The sequence below is a fragment of the Colobus angolensis genome, unplaced genomic scaffold (assembly GCF_000951035.1).
Source record: "Colobus angolensis palliatus isolate OR3802 unplaced genomic scaffold, Cang.pa_1.0 Scaffold210, whole genome shotgun sequence".
In the NCBI taxonomy this organism is placed as follows: Eukaryota; Metazoa; Chordata; class Mammalia; order Primates; family Cercopithecidae; genus Colobus; species Colobus angolensis.
The window spans coordinates 1,775,978-1,798,258 of NW_012115267.1; the positions used below are offsets into that span (position 1 = coordinate 1,775,978).

Here is a 22,281-nt window from a genome sequence, read left to right on the forward strand (position 1 = left end):
GTATATCTGTGTACTCTTAAAGAGTTAGATGCTGATAATTTTAAAGTAAAAACTTAGTAAAACATCTTTTGATAATTTACTCTAAAAAGCTTGCTACATTTTTAGCTTGGAAAATTCACATCGTCTCTATGTCTTCTGTCTTTTAAAATCAGTTAATAATGCCTGCAGTTAAACACAATTTATTGTAATAGCACTTTATAATTTTCTAGGAATTTAACAGAATGAGTCTTTGTATGAATGTAGAAATATTTTGTTTTTATTTACAATAATTAAAATTATGCAAATGCTTAACTTTAATAGTTTTAAAGGATGAAATTAAACAACATAGCTTAAATAATACATGCTGAATTTGGCTCCCCGTGTCTAAATGCCTGTACCAGAAATGGGAAAATCGTGTGTCCTTCTTGCCATAGCTCATTTGAAAATGGTGTTTGAATTTTGTGACCCTACCTTAGTTTTAACTGTCTTGCTATGCCAGCTGCTACATTTTCTCCACCCCTCTTACCTCCAAAGGAGATAAATAGAGCTGATATGCATTTGTAAAACAATTAGAAACCACCTACTCTGGAATTTGAGGTTTGATAATGTCCCAGTGGTTAAAGATAGCATAGGGGGCTTTGTGAATGGCCATAGCACCCTTGAATTTATGTACTGAATGTTACTCAGATTTTAGTTTCCTTCTTTTTCTTTCAAACCTTACTTTATACATTGTTGGTGTATTTTGGGAACTTTGCTTCAGGTATTTGTGCTGCTTTTAAAAAATAATATGACACTATATCATCAAGTAATGTGCTACTTTTTAAGAAAAATCTGTTTTATATTAGTGTGCTATCAATGCATACTGATTTTACAAGATGAATTTCTAATTTTGTTTTGTGTTAATGATCACATTTTTAAATTCTCTTTGATGGCTCAGAGTGTTGAAAACAAATTTTGAAGCATCCAGAATTGAGTCTTAGATGCCACCACTTTGAGTACAGTGTGGCATTCTTGAAAGCTGTTGTACCTTTGCCTCATGTATGTGCCATTCTTCTGGTATTAGGAAATAGTCCCACATAAATCCCCATAGAGAACGGTGTGAAGGATCAGATTTGAAGGCACTTTAGAATGAAATTCTATTTGAGAAATTGCTTGGGGAATATTATAGTTTGGGACATTTAAGAATGTGTCTGACAACTTTCAGTGCTGCTGGTCTCAACTGTTTTGTTTGTTCTTTTTAAAGAGTTAAGATAAATGAAAACCTTTCTATTATTATTTTTTCCATTTTGATTCAGAGGGTGGGAGAATAAGAGATTCTATTTGAAGCAGCTCTTTTTTTATTTTGATTTTTTGAAGATTTTAGATCTTAATGCTTCAAGTCTTTGGCTATAACTTTAAAAGCATTATCAGAGATTTGACACTGCTCCTAAAATATGTAGAGATCACCTTATCAAGTTTAGCCCCTTTATTTTAAAAGTCGTGAGAACTGAGGCCCACAGAATTTCTTGTGTGCCCTGGCTCAGTGCTTCTCAAATTGCCTGTGGTAGAGGGGTTTTCTTTTTTCCCCAATGCATGACAGACCAATAATTTTGTCAAATATAAATAAAAAGAAGTACTGGAGAAGGTAATTTTGAAACAACAGACATAGTTCCAAATACCTTCAGTTTCTGTTCTTACCTCATTGTAGATGGATTATAAACAGTTCTGGGAATGGAATTTTGTATAATATGCTTTGTATAGCATAGAATGGAACTTTGTATAATATGCTTTGTATAGCATAGACCACATTTATAGTGCCGCCCAAGGTCAGGGTTCAGCAAATGTGGTCCATAGGCCAAACCCAGCCTCTCTCTTGTTTTTGTATGGCTTGCAAGCTAAGAATTGTTTATATGTTTTTTAATTTTTTTAATCAAAAGAAGAAGAATATTTTGTAAATTATATAAGATTTAAGTTTCAAAGTCCTTAAGTAAGATTTTATTGGAATGCAGCCATGCTTATTCATTGAAATTTTATTGGAATGCAGCCATGCTTATTCATTGAAATATTATCTGTGGCTGCTTTCATGCTATAATGGTAAAGTTGAGGGAGGGATGAGGACCCTTGAACAATGCAGGAGTTATTAGGAGTGTTGAACAACGTGCAGTTTAAAATTCGAATGTAACTTTCTCCCACAAAACTAATAGCCTACTATTGACCAGAAGCCTTGTTGACAACATAAACAATCAATTATCACATATTTTCTATGTTATATGTATTATATATTGTATTCTTACAGTAAAGCAAGCTAGAGAAAAGAAAACATTTTTAAGAAAATCACAAGGAAGAGAAAATGTGTTTGCTATTCATTAAGTGGAAGTGGATCTCCATAAAGATCTTCATCCTCACCATCTTCACATTGAGTGGGCTGAGAAGGAGGATGAGGAGTGGTGGTTCTTGCTATCTCAGGGGTGGCAGAGACAGGTACACTCAGTGTAACTTTTACTGAAAAAAGTCTGCATATATGTGGACTCATGCAGTTCAAACTTGTATTATTCAGGGTCAGCTATAGTTGAGACAGAGACCAAATAGTCCATAAAGACTAAAATATTTACTATCAGGCCTATTACAGAGCAAGTTAGCTGACCCCTGCCCCAGAGCAAAGCATGGAATTAGTTGTCACTGGTAGAGTTAAGAGTACACATTTTAAAATGTGCCTTAAATATTATGGTGAGCTGATGGGGATTGTCAAAATCCCTGCCCAGCACCTTTGCATACCACTTTATGTTCTAATTCAGTCCTCTTGGCAATCTTGTAACCTCCTATGAAAGTTGGATAAGTTTAGACCCCTGCTGATCTAATGAGGGGTTAGATACCTTACTTATCCTAAAAGTCTTAACTTTACTGAGTTTTTAATTTTTAGTTCATATGTGATGAATTAAATATGGTTAAATATTTTCTGATGTGAATTTTATTATCAGCATCTGGTTTAGAAAATTCAGCTGCTTCTTTCCTGTTGCTGCATTACTTCGCTGTAGATGTGTCTGTGTTCAGGTCTAATTAAAGAGATAGGCATGACTCAAACATATTTAGAAAACATCTATTTCAAGTAAATGTTTACTTCTTTTAATGTCACCTAAAGTACAACAAAACTACAACTAAACTGTAATGACAGATTTCTATTGCAAAATAGGCAAGATACGATAGTTAAAATACTGGTTTAAAAAAGAAGGATTGAGGTTTTAGGAGACTTTGGAGAAACAGTCAGACTTTCACTATTTTACTTCTAGCACTCAATAAAACTGTAAAATGAAAGCTCCATCATACAATTGTCAAACTCAGATAAAAATATTCCTTTACTTCTTGTTTAAAGCAGGTTCTGAAGTTCCTAAAGTATGCAGTTAAACTCTGCTTTTCATGGTAGCTATTATTTCTTCTGTTTTCTTCCCTTTTGCATGTGATCACTCAGCAACTAAAGATATAGTTATCAGCTTGCATTTGATACTTGAGTCTACTTTATTATAAAGACCCTTTATAAGCCAAATCTTCACATTAGAATTTCTTCCTGGAATTAAAAAAAATGTTGTTAGAATAGCTGTACCCATTATGATGAAAGAGTACACTTTGATATTGTGGCACTCGCTGTTTTATTCTACTGACTCTTGAATCAGTTTATAAACATCTGAGAACAATTATATTCACTGTTTGCATTCGCATAGGAAATAATACAGAAAGTCTTTGTAAGATCTCACTGCATCTTCTCAAGCCATAGCTGGTTTTTATTGTCCCAAGTCTGAAACTCCCCAAGATGTAATGTGTGAGATGCACAGGCTCACCTTCCTAGCAATTGTGTCCTCGTTCTGGATAAGGCTGTTGTTTGTCCATTATAACAAAGCCATTGATTTTATGGCTCATGCCTTAAAGGAAAAGGAAGAGCTTTGTAAACAGAAGGACTTACTGCTTGGTAATGTATGAGTATTACCTTCCAAAGATTGCTAAAGAATGTGTGTGCTTTAGCATGGAACTGTCATGAATGAATGAAAATTTGGGACTCATCAACAGTGGTGGCTTATAACTTACAATTGAATTTTACTTACTGGAACAACTTCTTAATACATTCATTTATTTAATCATTGTTTGGGTAGTATGACAGCAACAGTCTCCTCCTCTCATGCCCTCTCCACCCTCCATAGTATACACACCACATACCAGATGTGGCTGATAAATGTTTTGGATTAATATATCTGGATTTTACTTAAACAGTGTTTTTCTCTTTTGTAGGAATCTCCATATTTAACAATTCCCAGTAGCTACTTTTTACCCAATATGGCAGGCATTACATTCATGCCTTAGGATATATTATAGTGATTGAATTTCTGTTTCTAAACATTTTTGATGGAAAGAATGAGTATAGGAGGCAGTTCCTTTTTGCAGTTCCACTCCAGGGGACCAGGGTTACACGCATTACTATGTCTGTTAAACTTCTTGGAAGCAAGCCAGTATGTTATGGTGAGTTTCATGTGCAAGTGGTGAGCCACTAAAAGGCTTGCACAGTATTATAACTATTCTGAGGAGAGGAAGCGTTTGGAAATTCAGCAGTAAAGCAGCGGCAGCAACAAGCAGCCACAGTGGTAGTAAAGAGAGGGCAGGTTCACAGTTAGCATATTTCACAGTGTGAGCCAGTGAGCACATAGCTTCCCATACTGCTGCTTGAAGGAGGCAAACCAAAACTCTACATTGCAAGATTTTTCTAGTTTCATGTTTCTGATGTTAAGTCATGTGATAATACTGTACCATAAGTTGCCAACTTCATTTTACTCTGGAGAGGCTCTTTTGCTGCAGTGCTTTTTTTCTTTTTTTTTTTCTTGAAAGAGAAAAAAATTGTGCAATGTATGTTTATGCCTACACCATGCCGAGACGACACTTACCAGTAAATAATCTCTGTACCCCTGAGGTAAGATACTGTTTCTGCTTTCCCTGCACAGTGCTGCTGCAGCACGGAGCTGATCCAAACATTCGGAACACTGATGGGAAATCAGCCCTGGACCTGGCAGATCCTTCAGCCAAAGCTGTCCTTACAGGTAAGAACACAGAGAGCTCCCGAATGAGTATATCTGTGTAACTCCTTACTTGATTTTATAAAATCTTGTTATGCTCAATTTTTCTTTTCACTGATGAAACTAAGCAAATATATCTGCCATTATCTACTACTTTATTATTTATTTGATATCTGTCTCATTAATTGGTATGCTGTCATAGCATAGGCAGTAAGATTGTTGGTCTACTTAGAATGATAGCATTAAATCATAACATAACTCATGTTTTAGTCATTTTTATGGTTTATATCATAATTTTTCTGTACCTCACCCTCTCAGTTGTTTAAGACCTTTACTGTTGAGCAAGCAAGGGCATTTATATTACTATAAAAGGAGTTTTGATTGGAAAGACAACCTGCTGCCTTATTTCTTGGATCGATAGTTAAATAAAGTATGCCACTGCCTCTCCCTTGCCACCCCATTTATACTTTAATCACATGTTTTCACTTTCACCGTGATAGCTAAGTTGTTTTTAACTGAGGCAGTTATTATCTTTTTGCTTCAGATAATGCAAATTTGTGGCTTAAGTATTAGTTTTATTAAAGCAAATGCCAAGAACCAGCAAAGAGGAAATGCTAGAATGGAAAAGATCTCTCATAACAGTATAGAAAATAGTGCTCTAAGTGTTTTCATTGATCTTCATTCTCAAAATGCTGCATTGGATCTATTTTTGTTTTTATTCTTAGCATCTGAGTCCTGCTGCCTTTGCCCTCTTTTACTTAACTGACCTTTGTAATGAGCCTCTGTCCCTGCAGTGCTAACAGTATTGTTTTAACGAGCCTCTGTCCCTGCAGTGCTAACAGTATTGTTTTAACGAGCCTCTGTCCCTGCAGTGCTAACAGTATTGTTTTAGGCTATGTGAAAGTAAATGACTTTTAACTACCTTTTAAATTTGCCCATGTTGAAGAAAATATGTCTTTTGTTCTTGTTTAAGTTTAGAGTTCATGGTGTGAAAATTTAGCAAAAATACTGAGGTGAAGGGAAAATATTTATGTACAGAAAGCTTTGAAAATCTATGGAATTTTGCTTAATTACTCTGCATAGAAAAACAACTTTGCACTGTGCTAAAATTAATATAATTATTGCTCAGAGTAATATGATTTTTCTCAATTAAAGATTAGTGTATTTAGTTGCTGAATAACAGTAACATACACTAGAATAATAAACCTACTTAAATTAGTGTAGATAAGAGATTTGAGTATAAATATACAATTTTAAGTAATGAAATTAAAATACATAGCCTCAGATTCTACAGCCTTTCAGTCTCTTAACAAAGCCCTGGGCAACAATAACAGCTTTAGAGTGGTCTCTGACCAAAGGAGAAATATAGTGCATAGAAACGGGGAGATTATAAATGCTGAGCAAGACTCTCTCTCTATCTAAATGTCCTCCCTCTGACCTTTCCTTCTCTCCAACTCTCAACACCTGCTTTGTCCATTTGTTAGATACATTTAATATGACAATGCTTTTAGATCTACTTTCACTTTTTTAAAAGGCAACTTTTAATATAACTTATTAACAAGAAACTCTCTCCTAATTTGTAATGAATTTCAGGGGAAACTGTATTGCATGTTGTTAGTTTGGGAAAGCGCTTTGGGACAGTCACTCATGGAGACACAAGATTGCTGGAGGACAGATACCACATCTACTAAAAGTGATTTGAAAGCCATCTACCACTGTACTTTGCTTAGATAGGAAGATGTGAAAGTCTTGGTCATAATACTGATTTTGTTAATTATTCGTTTCAAGAATATCTACTTTTTTGGAAATGATATACAGCTTTTCAGATGTGATTTAAAAGGAAAAGTCTAGTAATATGGTTAATTTTGTTGAAATATAAACCAGTTCTATTTCTACATTCATGTTATATAATGCAGTGAAATAACACTTAGGTGAAATGTATCCCACAGTGTTTTTCATACCATACAGGTTCTCTAATAAGCAATTGAAATTTCCAGTGGAATTACGGTGAAAGAATTATTTCCAAAGCTAAATTTAAAAGATTAAACATTAATTTTTTTAACGGATATTTTTTGAAAGGAATGCCTTAGAGTTATTAGAGATCATTCTGAGTAACATGTCATTCTTTATTTTTATGCCAGATGTAATTGTAGTACCCTTACTTACCTTGAGAGTGAAATTTTCATTCTTAAAAATTTTTTCTTTAGGAATTTACTTGCTGAAAATCTCTTTCCAGTATCTCATCTTTTTATGTTACTACTTTTGTGCATTAGCCTAAACTGTGTATAAGTATTTATGTATTTTCCTTAAAGGCAATTAACAAAGTGACAATCTCTCTCTCTTTTTTTTTTTTTTTTGAGATGGAGTTTTGCTCTCTTGCCCAGGCTGGAGTTCAGTGGCATGATCTTACCTCACTGCAACCTCCACCTCCTGGGTTCAAGCAATTCTTCTGCATCAACCTCCCAAGTAGCTGGGATTACAGGCATGTGCCATCATGCCTGGCTAATTTTTGTATTTTTAGTAGAGATGGGGTTTCACCATGTTGGCCAGGCTGGTCTCGAACTCCTGACCTCAGGTGATCCGTCTGCCTGACAGTCTCTATTTATAGAACATTTAAAAATATGTGAATAATACCCTCTTATACATAAGAATGCATTTTTTTTTATAAAGCTATACAAAGCAACAGTGTACCCTTAATTTTGCAATTAAGGGACCCTAGCATGTAGCCATTGGTTTTGGATAGTACACTTGGGTATTTAAATGAGAAGACTTAGAGAGTCTCATCATCCTCTTTGCTGAATTACTAAGTAAGTGAATGATAGGCTTAGAAGAAATCTTGAAGGCTTTCTTTTGTTTTTCTGCTAATGACTGAAGTTCTGGTCAATAAACTGAAGGACTTGGAGGTATTTCAGGTTTTTTGTTTGTTCATTTTTGGTTTTAAACAAGGGTGTGAAAAGTCAAAAACAACCTATGTAAATGTTATTGAAGAGCAGTTTTTGTGTGTTTTGATTATAAATTTTTTAAAGTAACATACTTTTGGCCTTTTTTTTTCTGATTGTAAAAGAAATACATTCATTTGGAAATTGAGAGAAGCAGGGAAAAGGATGAAAAAGAAAAATCATTTGTAATTTTGCTACTTAGAGATAACATTTTGGTGTACTTTATTTATAAAATCTTTTCTTCTGTGAGTATCCCACACTCTTATTTCTCTTTAATCAAATCAGCCTAATGTGTTATAACTGCTTAATAATATATATTTTTCAAATTTAGTTACATGAGTGTTCCCAAAGGCATTAAGTGTTTTTCTACCACCTCAGTTTATAACAACTTCATAGTACCCTTCTATGAGTATATTTTAGTTTTTTGAGTGAATTCCCTAGTGTTTCACATTTAGGTAGGTTGTTTTCAGTCTTTATTCTTCCTTGTGAATTTAGAGTCATTTAATCAATTCTATTGGAAGTGTGCTTCACCAGATTCAGTCTTAGCATCCATGAACATGGTAGATACCGCTGTTCTTGACTTTGAAATAAGGAAGGTTTGGAAAATAAAGAGCTTTCCTTTTTAAAAAGGCTGCACTGCATGTGGTATTATGGGAGAGCCACATTTAAGTTAAAGGTGGTTGACAAAGGGAGTGTCTGTTGAAGAGGACTAGAGAGTAGGGTCTTTGTTAATCATGTAAAGGAGAGTCTCTGGGCAGAGTGGAAAGGGTAGAGGGAGCAGTGGAAAGTTGAATCAAAAAAAGAGGTAAGAGCAGATTGAGACCGAGAGTTTGGAAAAGGATAGATGACCAAAGGAATGTTTATCGTTGACAGGACCAAGGATGATGGGGATGTAAAGTGAGTGAGTTTAGATGGTCACAGGGTTGCTAAGATAGTTGATGATCCTAGTATTTTCCTAGTATATTTAGGGTTAAGGGAATGGGAAGGAGGATATATTTGCATTCAGGTGTCTCAAGAATAAATTAGCTTTAACCTGGATTCATTGCACTTCCGAGGAAATCCCAGTCTATGATTGATCCGTAGCCTCCAGTCTCTCTACAGGGAATCAGCTGTGGCTCAGGCCACCAGGCAGTATTGAGGTATCTGCTGTGTTCTTGCTGAGACTGGCTCAGTGAGTCGGCAGAATCTGAAATCTTTTGCTTTTTTTTTTTTCTACTGAGTGCCTCCTACTGCCCTTCAGATAAGACCAACATCTTTAGCATAACCAGTGAGAACTTAAGTGATCTGTGCCCTGACCACTTAGTTTTGCCGAAAATTTGGAACTCCTTCCTTTTTTTTTTTTTTCAGATGGGGTCTCGCTTTGTCGCCAGGTTGGAGTGCAGTGGTGCTATCTTGGCTCACTGCAACCTCTGCCTCCCGGGTTCAAGCGATTCTCCTGCCTAAGCTTCCCAGGTAGCTGGGACTATAGGCAGGCGCCACCATGCCCAGCTAAGTTTTGTATTTTTAGTAGAGACGGAGTTTCACCATATTGGCCAGGATGGTCTCGATCTCCTGACCTTGTGATCCACCCGCCTGGGCCTCCCAAAGTGCTGGGATTACAGGTATGAGCCACCGTGCCTGACCGGTACTCCTTTCTTTGCCTCACACTTTGTATCCAATGTATCAGTAATTCAGGTCTACCGTACTTTCAAATCCCCAATCTGACCGTTTCTTACCATCCTCACAGCCCTTGGCCACACCTTCATCCTCTGTTTCATGACAGCGGTAACCTCGTAATGGATCTCTCTGCCACTGCTTAAACCTCACTCATTTCTCCTCACTGCAGCTAGAATGGTCTTACTAAAGCATAAATCAGCTCTATAATCAGAAAATTCTTTAGTGTATTCCCATAGCCTCTGAATAAAATTCAGATTCTTTAACTGTGTCCTGTCGGGATTTGGCTCCTGCCTTGCATTTCTCTGATCTTGTCTTCTACTATATTCTCTCTTGGTCTCTTTGCTTCAGCTGCAGCTGGTTGCTTGCTGCCCCTCAAACAGATGACCCCTTATTCTGTGTCTGGGCTAACATAAGCTATTTACTGAAACTGGAACACTTCCCCCAGTTCATCAGTTAAATCTCTAGTTCACGTGTCTACTCCTCAGAGAAGGCTTCTTGTCCCTGGTGCCGTTAGCCTACTTGGTTTCCTTCATGGAGTTATTGGTATCTGGCATTGCCTTGTGGTGGCGGTGTTTGTCCCAGTAGAAGGACAGCATCACAAGGGTTTGGACTTTTGTCTGTCTTATTTACTTCTTTATGCCCAGGACTTAGAAGAACACATAAAATGATCAATGAAATGAATGTCTAAGGTCCAATTACTGATAATTGGGGGCAGCATATTTTCCAGGTCGTATAAATACTCATTAACCATTACTTATTTGACATTTTATGCCAATAGTTTTAATAAATTTTTAGCTTCCTAAAAGTAGTTTTGAATTGCATATAGTTATATACATTTCTAAAACATAAGTGCATTTTTAAAATGCTTTAATTGGTAACATGGATGAGGTTTACTGAGTTTTTATCAACAGATTTCTCAGATGGCTCTTAATGATTGAGAACATTCCAATTCTGGAAAGATGAGGCTGCTTGCAGCTGTCACATCAGACATCCAGATGTCAAACCGAGGCCTTATTTTTGCTTTTTTTTTTTTTTTTTGAGATGGAGTTTTGCTCTTGTGTCCCAGGCTGGAGTACAGTGGTGCAATCTCGGCTCACCGCAACCTCCACCTCCTGGGTTCAAGCGATTCTCCTGCCTCTCAGTCTCCCAAGTAGCTTGGATTACAGGCATGCGCCACCACGCCCAGCTAATTTTGTATTTTTAGTAGTGATGGGGTTTCACCACGTTGGTCAGGCTGGTCTCGAACTCCTGACCTCAGGTGATCCACGCACCTCAGTGCTGGGATTACAGGCTTATTTTTGTTTTTTTCTTTTGGCCATTGTTGTGTTAGTATGCGGTTTTGCACATTAGCTATACTATAACCTGGCATATTGCATACCATATGTAGTACATGTTTTACTGTCAGACTATATGATTACTTTTCTCATGCTGTTAATCTGAACTTAAAGAATTACTTATCAGGTATTAGAAAGTCTAATTATACAGACTGCATCCTAAAAAATAAACTATAAGCAGAAATAAACCTTACTTTATTAAGAAAAGTTGTATATTTATCTATGTGAATTTTATTGGGGAAATTATTAAGATGAATTTCTGATTTTAAAACATTGCCTTTAGTATTATAGCAAAGGAAGTTAAAAGGTGTTACTGCTGAAACAAAACAATGTGAATACTCATTTTAAATATATGTTAAAATGTTAATTTCTTGACTAAGAAACTTTTATTAATAGTTTAATCTTGTATAGTTTTGGACATGAGTAGGAAAATTTAACGTTTGCTATTAAAAGTGGTTGAAAGACTTTTTTTGAAATTTTTAAAATATGAAGACAGTTTAGGAGAAGAATATAAAACTCATACCTTTTTAAAAAGATTATATCTGACATAAGAGATTAATTTCAGTTTTCAAGTGTTGTTTGCACCGTGAAGAAACAGCTAAGCCAGTTTCTTTCTTTTTTTTATTAGCAGCAGGTATTTGTTTCATAGTTCATATTGAATTTTTAGATTCTTGCAGCAAGCCAAACTTTCTTTTAAGAAGTTAGCGTTACATAAAATACAGTGACAACAATAAAAGCTGACACCTCCTGAATCCTCCTTTGATCCAGGTGCTGTTTCAAGGGCGTTGAATCCTCACAATGAAGCTATGAGGTGGATATTGTCATTGTACTCATTTTTACAGATGGAGAGGTTAAGTTACTTCTAAGTTCACAGAACCATCAAGGGGAATTAATAGGAATTTGAATTCAAGCAGTTTGGCTCCAGGATCAATGAGTACTCCTATGTGTGCAGAATCAGACTTTTTACCTATTTGTTCATTTGGAAGGACATGGTATGGCCCAAAACAAAAATAAAGTTAGAGTGGCCCATAAATATAAACTACAGGGCTTAAATCTAGTCTGTTAATATAATGTTCCTCTTTTTTAGATTAAAGTTTCCTCCTTTTGAAGACAAAAAGTTACCTAATATTGCCAGTAAGATTTGTCATCATATTATTATAATAAAATGGATTAATTTGGTAATAAATTGATCTTTTGAACTTTGCATAGTAACCTTCCCTTATCTGTGGGGATATGTTCTCAGACCCCAGTGGATACCTGAAACCACAGATGGTACTGAACCCTATACAGACTATGGTTTTTCCTATATGTACATACCTCTAATAAAGTTTAATTCCTAAATTAGGCACAGTAAGAGATTAACAACAATACCAATAATAAAACAGTTATAATGATAAACTATAATGAGAGATATGTCAATGTCGTCTCTCTGTCTGTCTCACAATATCTGATTGTACTGTATTCACCTATTTTCAGACTGGTTGACTGGGGGTAACTGAAACCACAGAAAGGGAAACTGCAGATAATGGGGAATATCATAAATGATCTTCTTCAGTCTTTGCTCTCTAGTCACTAGGGTTGATGAACATTCATTTGAAACTTAAAACAACTAGACTCTGTAAGGAAAGATGTAGTATTTAAAATGTTTGAGCTATTCATAGGTAAGAGGCAGATCAAATAATGTTAAATAGACCCTCAGTTAGTTATAGACAGTAACCTGTGTACAGGCATACCTCAGAGATAGTGCAGATTTTGTTTCAGACCACTATAAAGAAGCAAATATTGCCATAAAGTGAAACACACTTTTTTTTTTTGATTTCCTAGTGCATTTGAAAGTTGTGTTCATACTGTATAGTGTGCAATAGCATTATGTCTAAAAAAAGTTCTACCTTAATTAAAAACACTTTATTGCGAAAAACTGCTAACGAAGTGAGCACATGCTGTTGGAAAAATGGTGCCAATAGACTTGCTGGATGCAAGGTTGCCACAAACCTTCAATTTGTAAAAAATGTGTATCTGCAAAGTGCAATAAAATGAGGTATGTTGTTTATGGAGTGGGAGGGAATAGAAATTAACTTTCTGGGCTGGGTGCTGTGACTCATGCCTGTAATCCCAGCACTTTGGGAGGCCAAGGCAGGCAGATCACTTGAGGCCAGGAGTTCAAGACCAGCCTGGCCAATATGGTGAAACCCCGTCTCTACTAAAAATACAAAATTTAGCTGGGCGTGGCGGCAGGCGCCTGTAATCCCAGCCACTCAGGAAGTTGAGGCTGGAGAATTGCTTGAACCCGGGAGGCAGAAGTTACAGTGAACCGAGATGGTGCCACTGCACTCCAGTCTGGGCGACAGAGCAAGAGACATTGTCTCAAGAAAAAAGGAAAAAAAAAAAAAAACAGCTAACTTTCTGTTTAGATAATCTCAGCACTGTAGTACTTCAAGTCCTTCCAATAAATATTTTTGTGTAATTAAAGCCACCACACTTACATCATTAAAACCAGCATGATCTTTTAACTCATCAAAAGTGACATATTTGTGAAGCATGATAACTTGTTAGTGTATATGGAGAGCAGCTGTCATTTTCCTTAGTAAATTATAGCAACTCTGTAGCATTTGTATTGCAATTTGGATTAAAACTTCAACTACAACCAAATTGGCATTTTAAATGGTTCTTTAAAATATAATACATTACTGTTAATATTTGCTTTCTTAAAGTAGCACGTGTGACATTAGAATTCATTAATGCTTTGCTATTGTAACGGTTACCAGCTCTATTCTTTAAGATTTTTATTAAACTTTTATTTTGACATAATTTTAAGTTCCCATGCAGTTGTAAGAAATAATAAAAAGAAGTCCCTTGTACCCTTTCCTTAGTTTCATCTAGTGGTAACACCTTGCAGAACTGTAATATAACATCACAGCGAGGATATTGACATTGATGCAGTCTGTGGGACATTTCTGTCATAGAAATACGTGGATACTGTTCTGTACTTATAATATCTTTATCTAGTTTTTTTATTAGGATAAACTTGGCCTTATAGAATAAGTTAGTTTTCCCCTTTTATTTTCTGGAAGAGACTGTAATATGTTAGTAATACATTTGGCCCTGGGTGTCCTCAGGGGTACCGGTTCCAGGACCCGCTGAAGATGCAGATGTTCAAATCCCTTATAAAAAGTTATATAGTGGCCGGGCGCGGTGGCTCAAGCCTGTAATCCCAGCACTTCGGGAGGCCGAGACGGGCGGATCACGAGGTCAGGAGATCGAGACCTTCCTGGCTAACACGGTGAAACCCCGTCTCTACTAAAAAATAAAAACTAGCTGGGCGAGGTGGCGGGCGCCTGTAGTCCCAACTACTGGGGAGGCTGAGGCAGGTGAATGGGGTGAATCTGGGAGGCGGAGCTTGCAGTGAGCGGAGATCCGGCCACTGCACTCCAGCCTGGGCGACACAGCGAGACTCGGTCTCAAAAAAAAAAAGAAAAAAAAAAGTTACATAGTATAACCTATGGAGGCACATCCTCCCATATACTTTAAATCATCTTTAGATTAGTTATAATAACTAATACAAAGTCAGTGCTATATAAGTTTTGTTATACTATATTTTTTATTTGTATTTTTAATCTGTAGTTGGTTGAATCCATAAATGCAGAACCCACAGTTACATAGGGCCAACTGTATTTCTCCTTAAATGTTTGGTAGAATTCACTAGTGAAACCATTTGGGCCTAATAATTTTATTATTATTATTATTATTTGATTCAATTTTAAATAGGTCTAAAACTAATTGGGTTATTTCTTCTTGTGTGAGTCTTAGTTATTTATGTCTTTCAAGGAATTGGTCAGTTTCATCTAAGTTGTCAAATTTGTGCATAGAGTTGTTTTTACTTTCTTGTTATCAGATGTTTGGTGCCTGCAGGGTCTGTAGGGAAATCCCCTGTTTCATTCCTGATATTGGTAACTTGTGTTTTCTCCTTTTCTTTGTCAATTTTATTGATCTTTTCAAATAACCAATTCTTTGTTTCATTGTTTTTTTAAAATTCTTTATCTGTTTTCAATATTGTTGATTTTTGTTTTTTATTATTTCCTTTTTTCTTGCTTATTTTAGGCTCATTTTGCTCTTTTTTGGGGTTTTTGAGGTAGGAGCTTAGAAAATTGACTTTTTCCCCCCTTTTTCCTACTGTATGTATTTAATGTTATAAATTTCTTCTAAGTACTGCTTTTGCTGTGATTCACACGTTTTGATTTGTTCCATTTTCATGTTCATTCAGCTAAATTTTTTATGTTTTTAAATTTCTCTTGAGATTTCCTCTTTAACCCACAGACTATTTATTTAAGAGTATGGTTGTTTAGATTCTGTTTGGAGATTTTTCTGCTACCTTTCTGATGTTACTTTCTAGTTTGATTCCATTGTGATTGCAATTTTTTTTTTATTTTTAAATCTTTATTTGGACAAAGGTAGGACAAAGTTCATGGCTCAGGACATGGACTATTTTTGTAAATGTTCTATGGGCATGTGAAGAGAATGTATTTTCTGACGTTTTTGGATGGAGTGTTCTATAAATGCCTGTTATTAATAGATTCTGTTGGTTGATGGTATCATTGAGTTCTATATCCTTGCTGATTTTCTGTCTGGTGGTTCTATCAGTTGTTGAGTAGTGAAGTTTCTAACTATAATTGTAGATGTAATTATTTCTCCTTTAATTTCTATCACAGTTTTTGTTTCATATATTTTGTAGCTTTGTTGTTTGGCGCATACACATTTAGGATTGTTATGTGATTGACCCTTTCTTCATTTTATAAAAACTTTCATAATTTTCTTTGCTATAAATTCCACTTTATATGATGTTAACATAGCCACTCCTGCCTTTTTAAAATTGAGATTTGTGTGACACAGATTTTTTGATTCTTTTACTTTCAACCTGCCAATATCATTATGTGTGAACTGAGTTCCATTTAGATGGCATATTAGTTGAGTCATGTGTTCTCATCCATGCTGACAATTTGTTTTTGAATTGGTATACTTAGGCCCTGTGAGATTTGTGACAAATTCCTCACCTCTAGAACTGTAAGATAATGTGTGTTGTTTTAAGCTACTAAGTTTATGATAATTTATTGCAGTAGTAATAGGAAACTAATGCAGTATCTATTGGTTGTCTTTTTTATTCAGTTTGAGATTTTCATAGTTCTTTGTTTGACAAGTGATTTTCTGTTGAAACCTGAGCATGTTGAATATTATTCTGTAAGACCCTGATCTTACGCAGACTTGTTTTAGCTGGCTTAATTTGATGCACTCTGGCAGGAGAATTGTGGGGGTTGGGGAAGGACACTGCTACCTTACAGTCAGTTGTGGGTAGAAGTCTAGGTTCCCTATCTGGTCACTTTTGACACCCATGAGGGAGTTTTTAATTATTGCTGCCTCTCCTGTGAGTGTACTTGCTTGAGAATACTATAGTATTTATTAATCCCAATGGCTGTACTATAAAATGTGTGTTTGGTCTTCAACCAGTTTCCTGGCATACAATTCCTAAAAATATTTAGAATCTTCAGAGCCATGTCTTTTCGTATGCTAATGAGTTTACTGATGCCTGGCAGTCTCTACATAGCTTCCGGATGGAGGCTGGTCATTGGATAGACCAGAGCATAATTAGAGGGTTGGACTTTCAGCACAACCACTGGGGAAGGGAGAGAGGCTGAAGGTTAAGTTGATCACCAGTGGCCAGTAGTCTAATCAGTTGTGCCTATGTAATGAAGCCTCCATGAAGACTCACAGGGTTTGGAGAGCTTCCAGAGAGCTGTACATGTGGAGGTTCCCGGCAGCCGGCACTCTGGGGATGGCACGGAAGCTCCTTTCCCCTTCCCAAGCCTTGCCATAAGCATCTCTGTATCTGTGTTCTGTACAAATGCTTTATAATAAACCAGTCAATGTAAGTAAGTGTTTTTCTGAGTTCTGTGAGCCACTCTAGCAAATAAATTAAACCCAAAGAGGAGGTCATGGGAACCCCAGTTTATAGCTGGTCAGTCAGAAGCACAGGTAAAGCAACTTAGGATGTGTCATTGGCGTCAGAAACGGCGGGTAGTCTTTGTGGGACTGAGTCCTCAGCTTGCGGGATCTAGTGCTGTCTCCAGGTAGTGTCAGAACTGATTTGGAGGCCATCCTGCTGGTGCCTGTGGTAAAATTGCTTGCTTGCTTGGTGTTTGGGGAAAACTCCCCACACATTCAGTCACAGAAATCTTGTGTGTTGTTTGTGGTGGTGCCAGAGCAGAGGAAAAACTGTTTGTGTTTTTTCACTCACTGTTTGGCCTATTTTGTTGCCATAATCAAGAAATGAATGTAGCTGAAAAAAGAAAAATACATGTGTAATTGTCAGATTTCACTTTATAATCATAACCATAAATCTCAAGTGGGTTTTTATCCTTGCCTCAGCCATTTCTTTTGACAAATTTTTAGCACTGCTTCAATTTCTTCCTCTCAGCTTATTACTTTTTTCATATTTCATTGAAAAAATAGATGCCATCAAACAAGAACTTATTGCTATCACCAATTCCACCAACTTAGCTGCAGCTGCACTCATGTGTGCTGCTTTCCTTCTTTCTTCAATGGAGAAACATCCTGCTTCTTTCTAAGACCACCTCTCATCTCCTTTTTGCTCTGGATTTCATTCCATCTCACCTTCTCAGGAATTTGTTTCCTGCAGCTATGCTCTGCTTATTGATTTATATCCATCTGCTTATATGTATTGAATTCTGGTAGCTCACATCTTTTACAACAATAAAATCAAAAACCGTTCTTTTGTGCCAGTTCTTACACCACTCTTTAGTCACCTGTTTTTCTGCTTCCCTTTAGAGCACAAGGAACTGCCTAGGGCTGCTCACTACTTTCTTACTTTTTAGTCTGAACTAAACTCACCTGGTACTGTTTTCATCCCTAACGACTGCACTGAAATGTCTTTTTGCTGTTGTTATTGTTTTTTCTCCCTGAATTTTTCAACAGACTCCGTCTTGCATACCGTTGGCCACTTTCTGGTGGAGCCTCTTAGCAGCATTCAACAAAATTTATTACAACTTCCTTTTTTAAACGGTCTTCTAATGACTTGCAAGGTACAAATTCCTCCTGCTTTTTTATTTTTTTCTTTCATTTCATCGATAGATCTTTCTCGTGATGATTATTTCTCTTCTGTTCCACATTCAGCTAGTAGAAAGGCCCAGGTTAAGTCCTAGGATTTTTACTCCTCCCTTTTTTACTCCTGCCCATCTAACTTTGGGGTGATTCATCGAGTTCATTTTAAATAGCATCTGTGTGCTGAAGACCCTCTTGTTCCAACCTCCTACCTTCCCGTTGACAGCTCTCGTGTTGCTCTGCCCTCTTCAGAAGCGCATATCCTACGACCTACTGGACATTTCCAAATGAGTTGTCTGGTTGTCTCAACCTTAACATGGCCAACACAGAATTCTTTATCTCCCTATCCAACCCTATTGCCATGCCCACCAAACTTGAACCCCATTCTTTCCCTCTCGGGAAATATTACCACAAGCTACCCAGTTGCTCCAGCCAAAAACCTACAAGTCGGACTTGATTCTTCTCTTGTTCTCTTACCTTGTATTCAGTTCATCATTCAGTTTTGTTGGTTTTACCCCCAAAATCTATTCCAAATCCATTTTTCTTAGTTGTTGTGACTGCCAGCAAACATTCTGATTTATACTAGGTCTTACCAAAGTGTGGTCTGTAGACTGGTTTCAATGACCTGTTTGTTTCTGGCCTGCAATGAAATAAGGGGCTGGCACCAGAATATAAATCAATGGTATCATTAAGCACACCTTTAGTTTACTTGACTTCTTTTTTTAATAGCAAGATCTCCTTGTTGAAAAAGCAGTACTTTCTGATGCAGACTCTTATCTTGCCGAGCAGTAACATTGCAGCCCAGCTACTTTGAATAGTGTTACTGTAGACTCATAGCTGATAGCCCCCTGACTGCTGTACGTCAGGCTTCCTTAAGTCTGTTCTCTACATAGCAGACAGGAACTTTTAAAAAATGTTAACTGGTTTATTTCATTCATTTATTTCATTCACCCCTTAAAAATCTTTTCATTTAGAAAAACATTCAGACTTTGTTTTCGTTTTGTTTTTTGTTTTGAGACGGAGTCTCGCTCTGTCACCCAGGCTGGAGTGCAGTGGTGCGATCTTTGCTCACGGCAAGCTCCACGTCCCGGGTTCACGCCATTCTCCTGCCTCAGCCTCCCGAGTAGCTGGGATTACAGGTGCCTGCCACCACGCCCAGCTAATTTTTTGTATTTTTTAGTAGAGACAGGGTTTCACTGTATTAGCCAGGATGGTCTCGATCTCCTGACCTCGTGATCCACACGCCTGGGCCTCCCAAAGTGCTGGGATTACAGGCATGAGCCACTGTGCAGGCCAACATTCAGATTTTTAATCTGGCCCCTATCTACCTGTATGACTGCAATGATTAGTACTTTTCCTGTTGCTCCTGTATTCCAGCCATAGTTGCCTCCTTGCTGTTACTCAAGTTGGTTTCTCTCTTGGGTTCTTTTTCTACCTTTCTTCTCTTCCCAGACTGCTAGTTGCTTTGTTTAAAATGTTCTTTTCCGGCCGGGCGCGGTGGCTCAAGCCTGTAATCCCAGCACTTTGGGAGGCCGAGACGGGCGGATCACGAGGTCAGGAGATCGAGACCATCCTGGCTAACACGGTGAAACCCCGTCTCTACTAAAAAATACAAAAAACTAGCCGGGCGAGGTGGCGGGCGCCTGTAGTCCCAGCTACTTGGGAGGCTGAGGCAGGAGAATGGCGTAAACCCAGGAGGCGGAGCTTGCAGTGAGCTGAAATCTGGCCACTGCACTCCAGCCCGGGCGACAGAGCAAGACTCCGTCTCAAAAAAAAAAAAAAAAAAAAAGTTCTTTTCCTCAAATTTTTGCTTAACTGCTTTGTTTTATTTTGTTTTGTTTTGTTTTTTGTTTGTTTGTTCGTGTCTGTTTTTTGAGACGGAGTCTCGCTCTGTCTCCCAGGCTGGAGTGAGCGGCGCCATCTTGGCTCACTGCAAGCTCCGCCTCCCGGGTTCACGCCATTCTCCTGCCTCAGCCTCCTGAGATGCTGGGACTACAGGCGCCGCCACCGCGCCCGGCCAATTTTTTGTGTTTTTAGTAGAGACGGAGTTTCACCGTTTTAGCCAGGATGGCCTCAATCTCCCAACTTTGTGATCCGCACGCCTCGGCCTCCCATGCTGGGAGGTCTCAGCCCCAAAATCACCACCGCTAATAAGCTCTTCCTGACCTCTCATATAGGATAGTATCTAGTCCAGCTACCAGTCACCCGTGTTATCCCCTGTCTCTCACTGTCTGCAGTGATTTCATTTACTTACTGTTTTGTTTATTCATGGCCTGATTCCCACCCCTGACTTCCAGTACTGGCTTCATAAGAAGTCGATTTTTTTCTCCTTTGTTCATTGTTAGGGTTCCAGCACTCAATAAATATTTGTAAATGAATGATCATTCCGCCAGTGTGTTCTTCATAGACTAGCACTGTTTTATTATAGCAGCACAACATGGTAAAATCAAAACAGCATACCAGCAGTGTAAAAGGTACAAGAAATATTAGGGAGGCAAGCTGGAATCAACAATAAGATTTGAAAAGGGACCTTTGATAAGCTGTCTTATCTGGTGATTGGTTTGTTAAATCTTTGTTGGTCTGTGGATCTCAGAATCTGCAAGTTCTACTTTCAGCTGCTCTTAAATAAACTAGCAGAGTTACTCTTCAAATAATTAGATAGTTAGAAAAGAAACCCCAGCAAATCCCCATCACATTAATGGGGGAAAACACCTCTTATTTATAAATTCATGCTATATAGAAGTTCCTATAATAGAGTATGCAATGTCTGGCCCATACTAGTACTCCAATAATAGCCTTTGTTATTGAAGAAAAATTACAGAGAATCAGTTGTTTGCAGACTGCATTCAGAATTGTCATTAGGTTTCTGTAGTCTAAGCAGAATCGTCCTAAATGAATGAAATAACCTATCAAGAAGGAGATTCTGAAACTTTTCTATTCAGTTGACATTTATTGATTGGCTAATGCTCTAGAAACATTCTCAGAACCTTAAAAAAATTAAATAATTTTATCCAGAAATTCTTTACTATATCTAATGTAAAGCCTCCTTTTTACTATATGTTTTCCTTGATGAAGCAGTACATACATTATGATGAGCTTTTCTAAAATCTTCATTCATTTATACAAGACCTTTATTAATTTGCTTATTTTTAAACAAAACAAGTCTTAATTCTGTTGACTCTCACAAGACTGCTTTTTTAAACTAGATATTCTTGGCTAAGTATTAGAAGCCTCATATCTACAAATGTACTGATTTCAAATATCTCATTTAACCGTTGACTAGTTCATAAAGTAGTTTTTATAACATTATTATTATAGTACCCCAAATCTTTACATAGCTAGAATCCTCCTGTGCTTCTGAAGGACATCAAAAGTAATGTGATCTTTTCACATCCCTAGCCTGGTCAATCATGAGCCATTTTAGGGTGTTTAGGCTAGACAACAGATTAAGAACTGTCTAAGTCTTAGAACAATCCTGCTCCATTGAGATATGATTTTTGTAAGTATACTTTCACATAATGCTTATAAGTCATAAAATGTACTGATGAAAAAGAAGCCATTGGTAATTACTCTGTAAAATAAGTTATCTAGTGTAGTAGAAGAAAATTTACTAAAAACTAAACTAATTTGGCATTCTATCATTTTGATAAACACTCTTGTCTCTATTTGGTAGACTTAGTTATTACAATCAAATTTGTCTTCTGCTTTAGAATGTAGGGAGATCATCTCATTCATTCTAGTCTACACAATTTTAAGTTTTATATTTGTGAGCCTATTTGTGTTTAATTTTTCCAACTCTTTTTTTGACTTTCCATCTTAGTTCTTCAGTCATAAGTCTTCTCCAAAATAGCGCTACAGCAAAATCTGACATGGTTGGTTGATTTTTTTTTTCAAGAAAAAGTGTCAAGTTTTTAAGAATTTCAACATGAATCCAGCAACAGAATGCAGATATAGCTAAGAAATGGCAGCTGAGATGGCAGTGATACATGCTTCAGTGGTTTACTCATTTATAAACTGTATGAGGAAAGAGGAGATTAACATTGGCTTGTATCTTCAGAAATAATCACATTCTTCATTAAAATGAAATTCTTCATTAAAACCTTTGACAAAGCTTTCAGCAGAGTATTAATGGCAGTTTTATTTGTTATTGTTGTTTGTATTCCCTGAAAGCCTAATGATATTAAAAGCTGAAACTTATAATTAGACCTTTGATAAGTAGAAAGATGCCAG

At 36.9% G+C, this 22,281-nt stretch overlaps 1 protein-coding gene across 2 annotated transcripts in view; it reads left to right on the forward strand.

Moving 5' to 3' along the window:
• TNKS (tankyrase, TRF1-interacting ankyrin-related ADP-ribose polymerase) overlaps nucleotides 1-22,281 on the forward strand; it is a 220,893-nt gene that overhangs the window by 50,600 nt on the left and 148,012 nt on the right. For both annotated transcript variants that reach the window (XM_011942810.1, XM_011942811.1), the window contains exon 3: nucleotides 4,941-5,036. In XM_011942810.1, coding sequence (XP_011798200.1) covers nucleotides 4,941-5,036 — 96 coding nt within the window. The remainder of the gene's footprint in view (nucleotides 1-4,940; nucleotides 5,037-22,281) is intronic.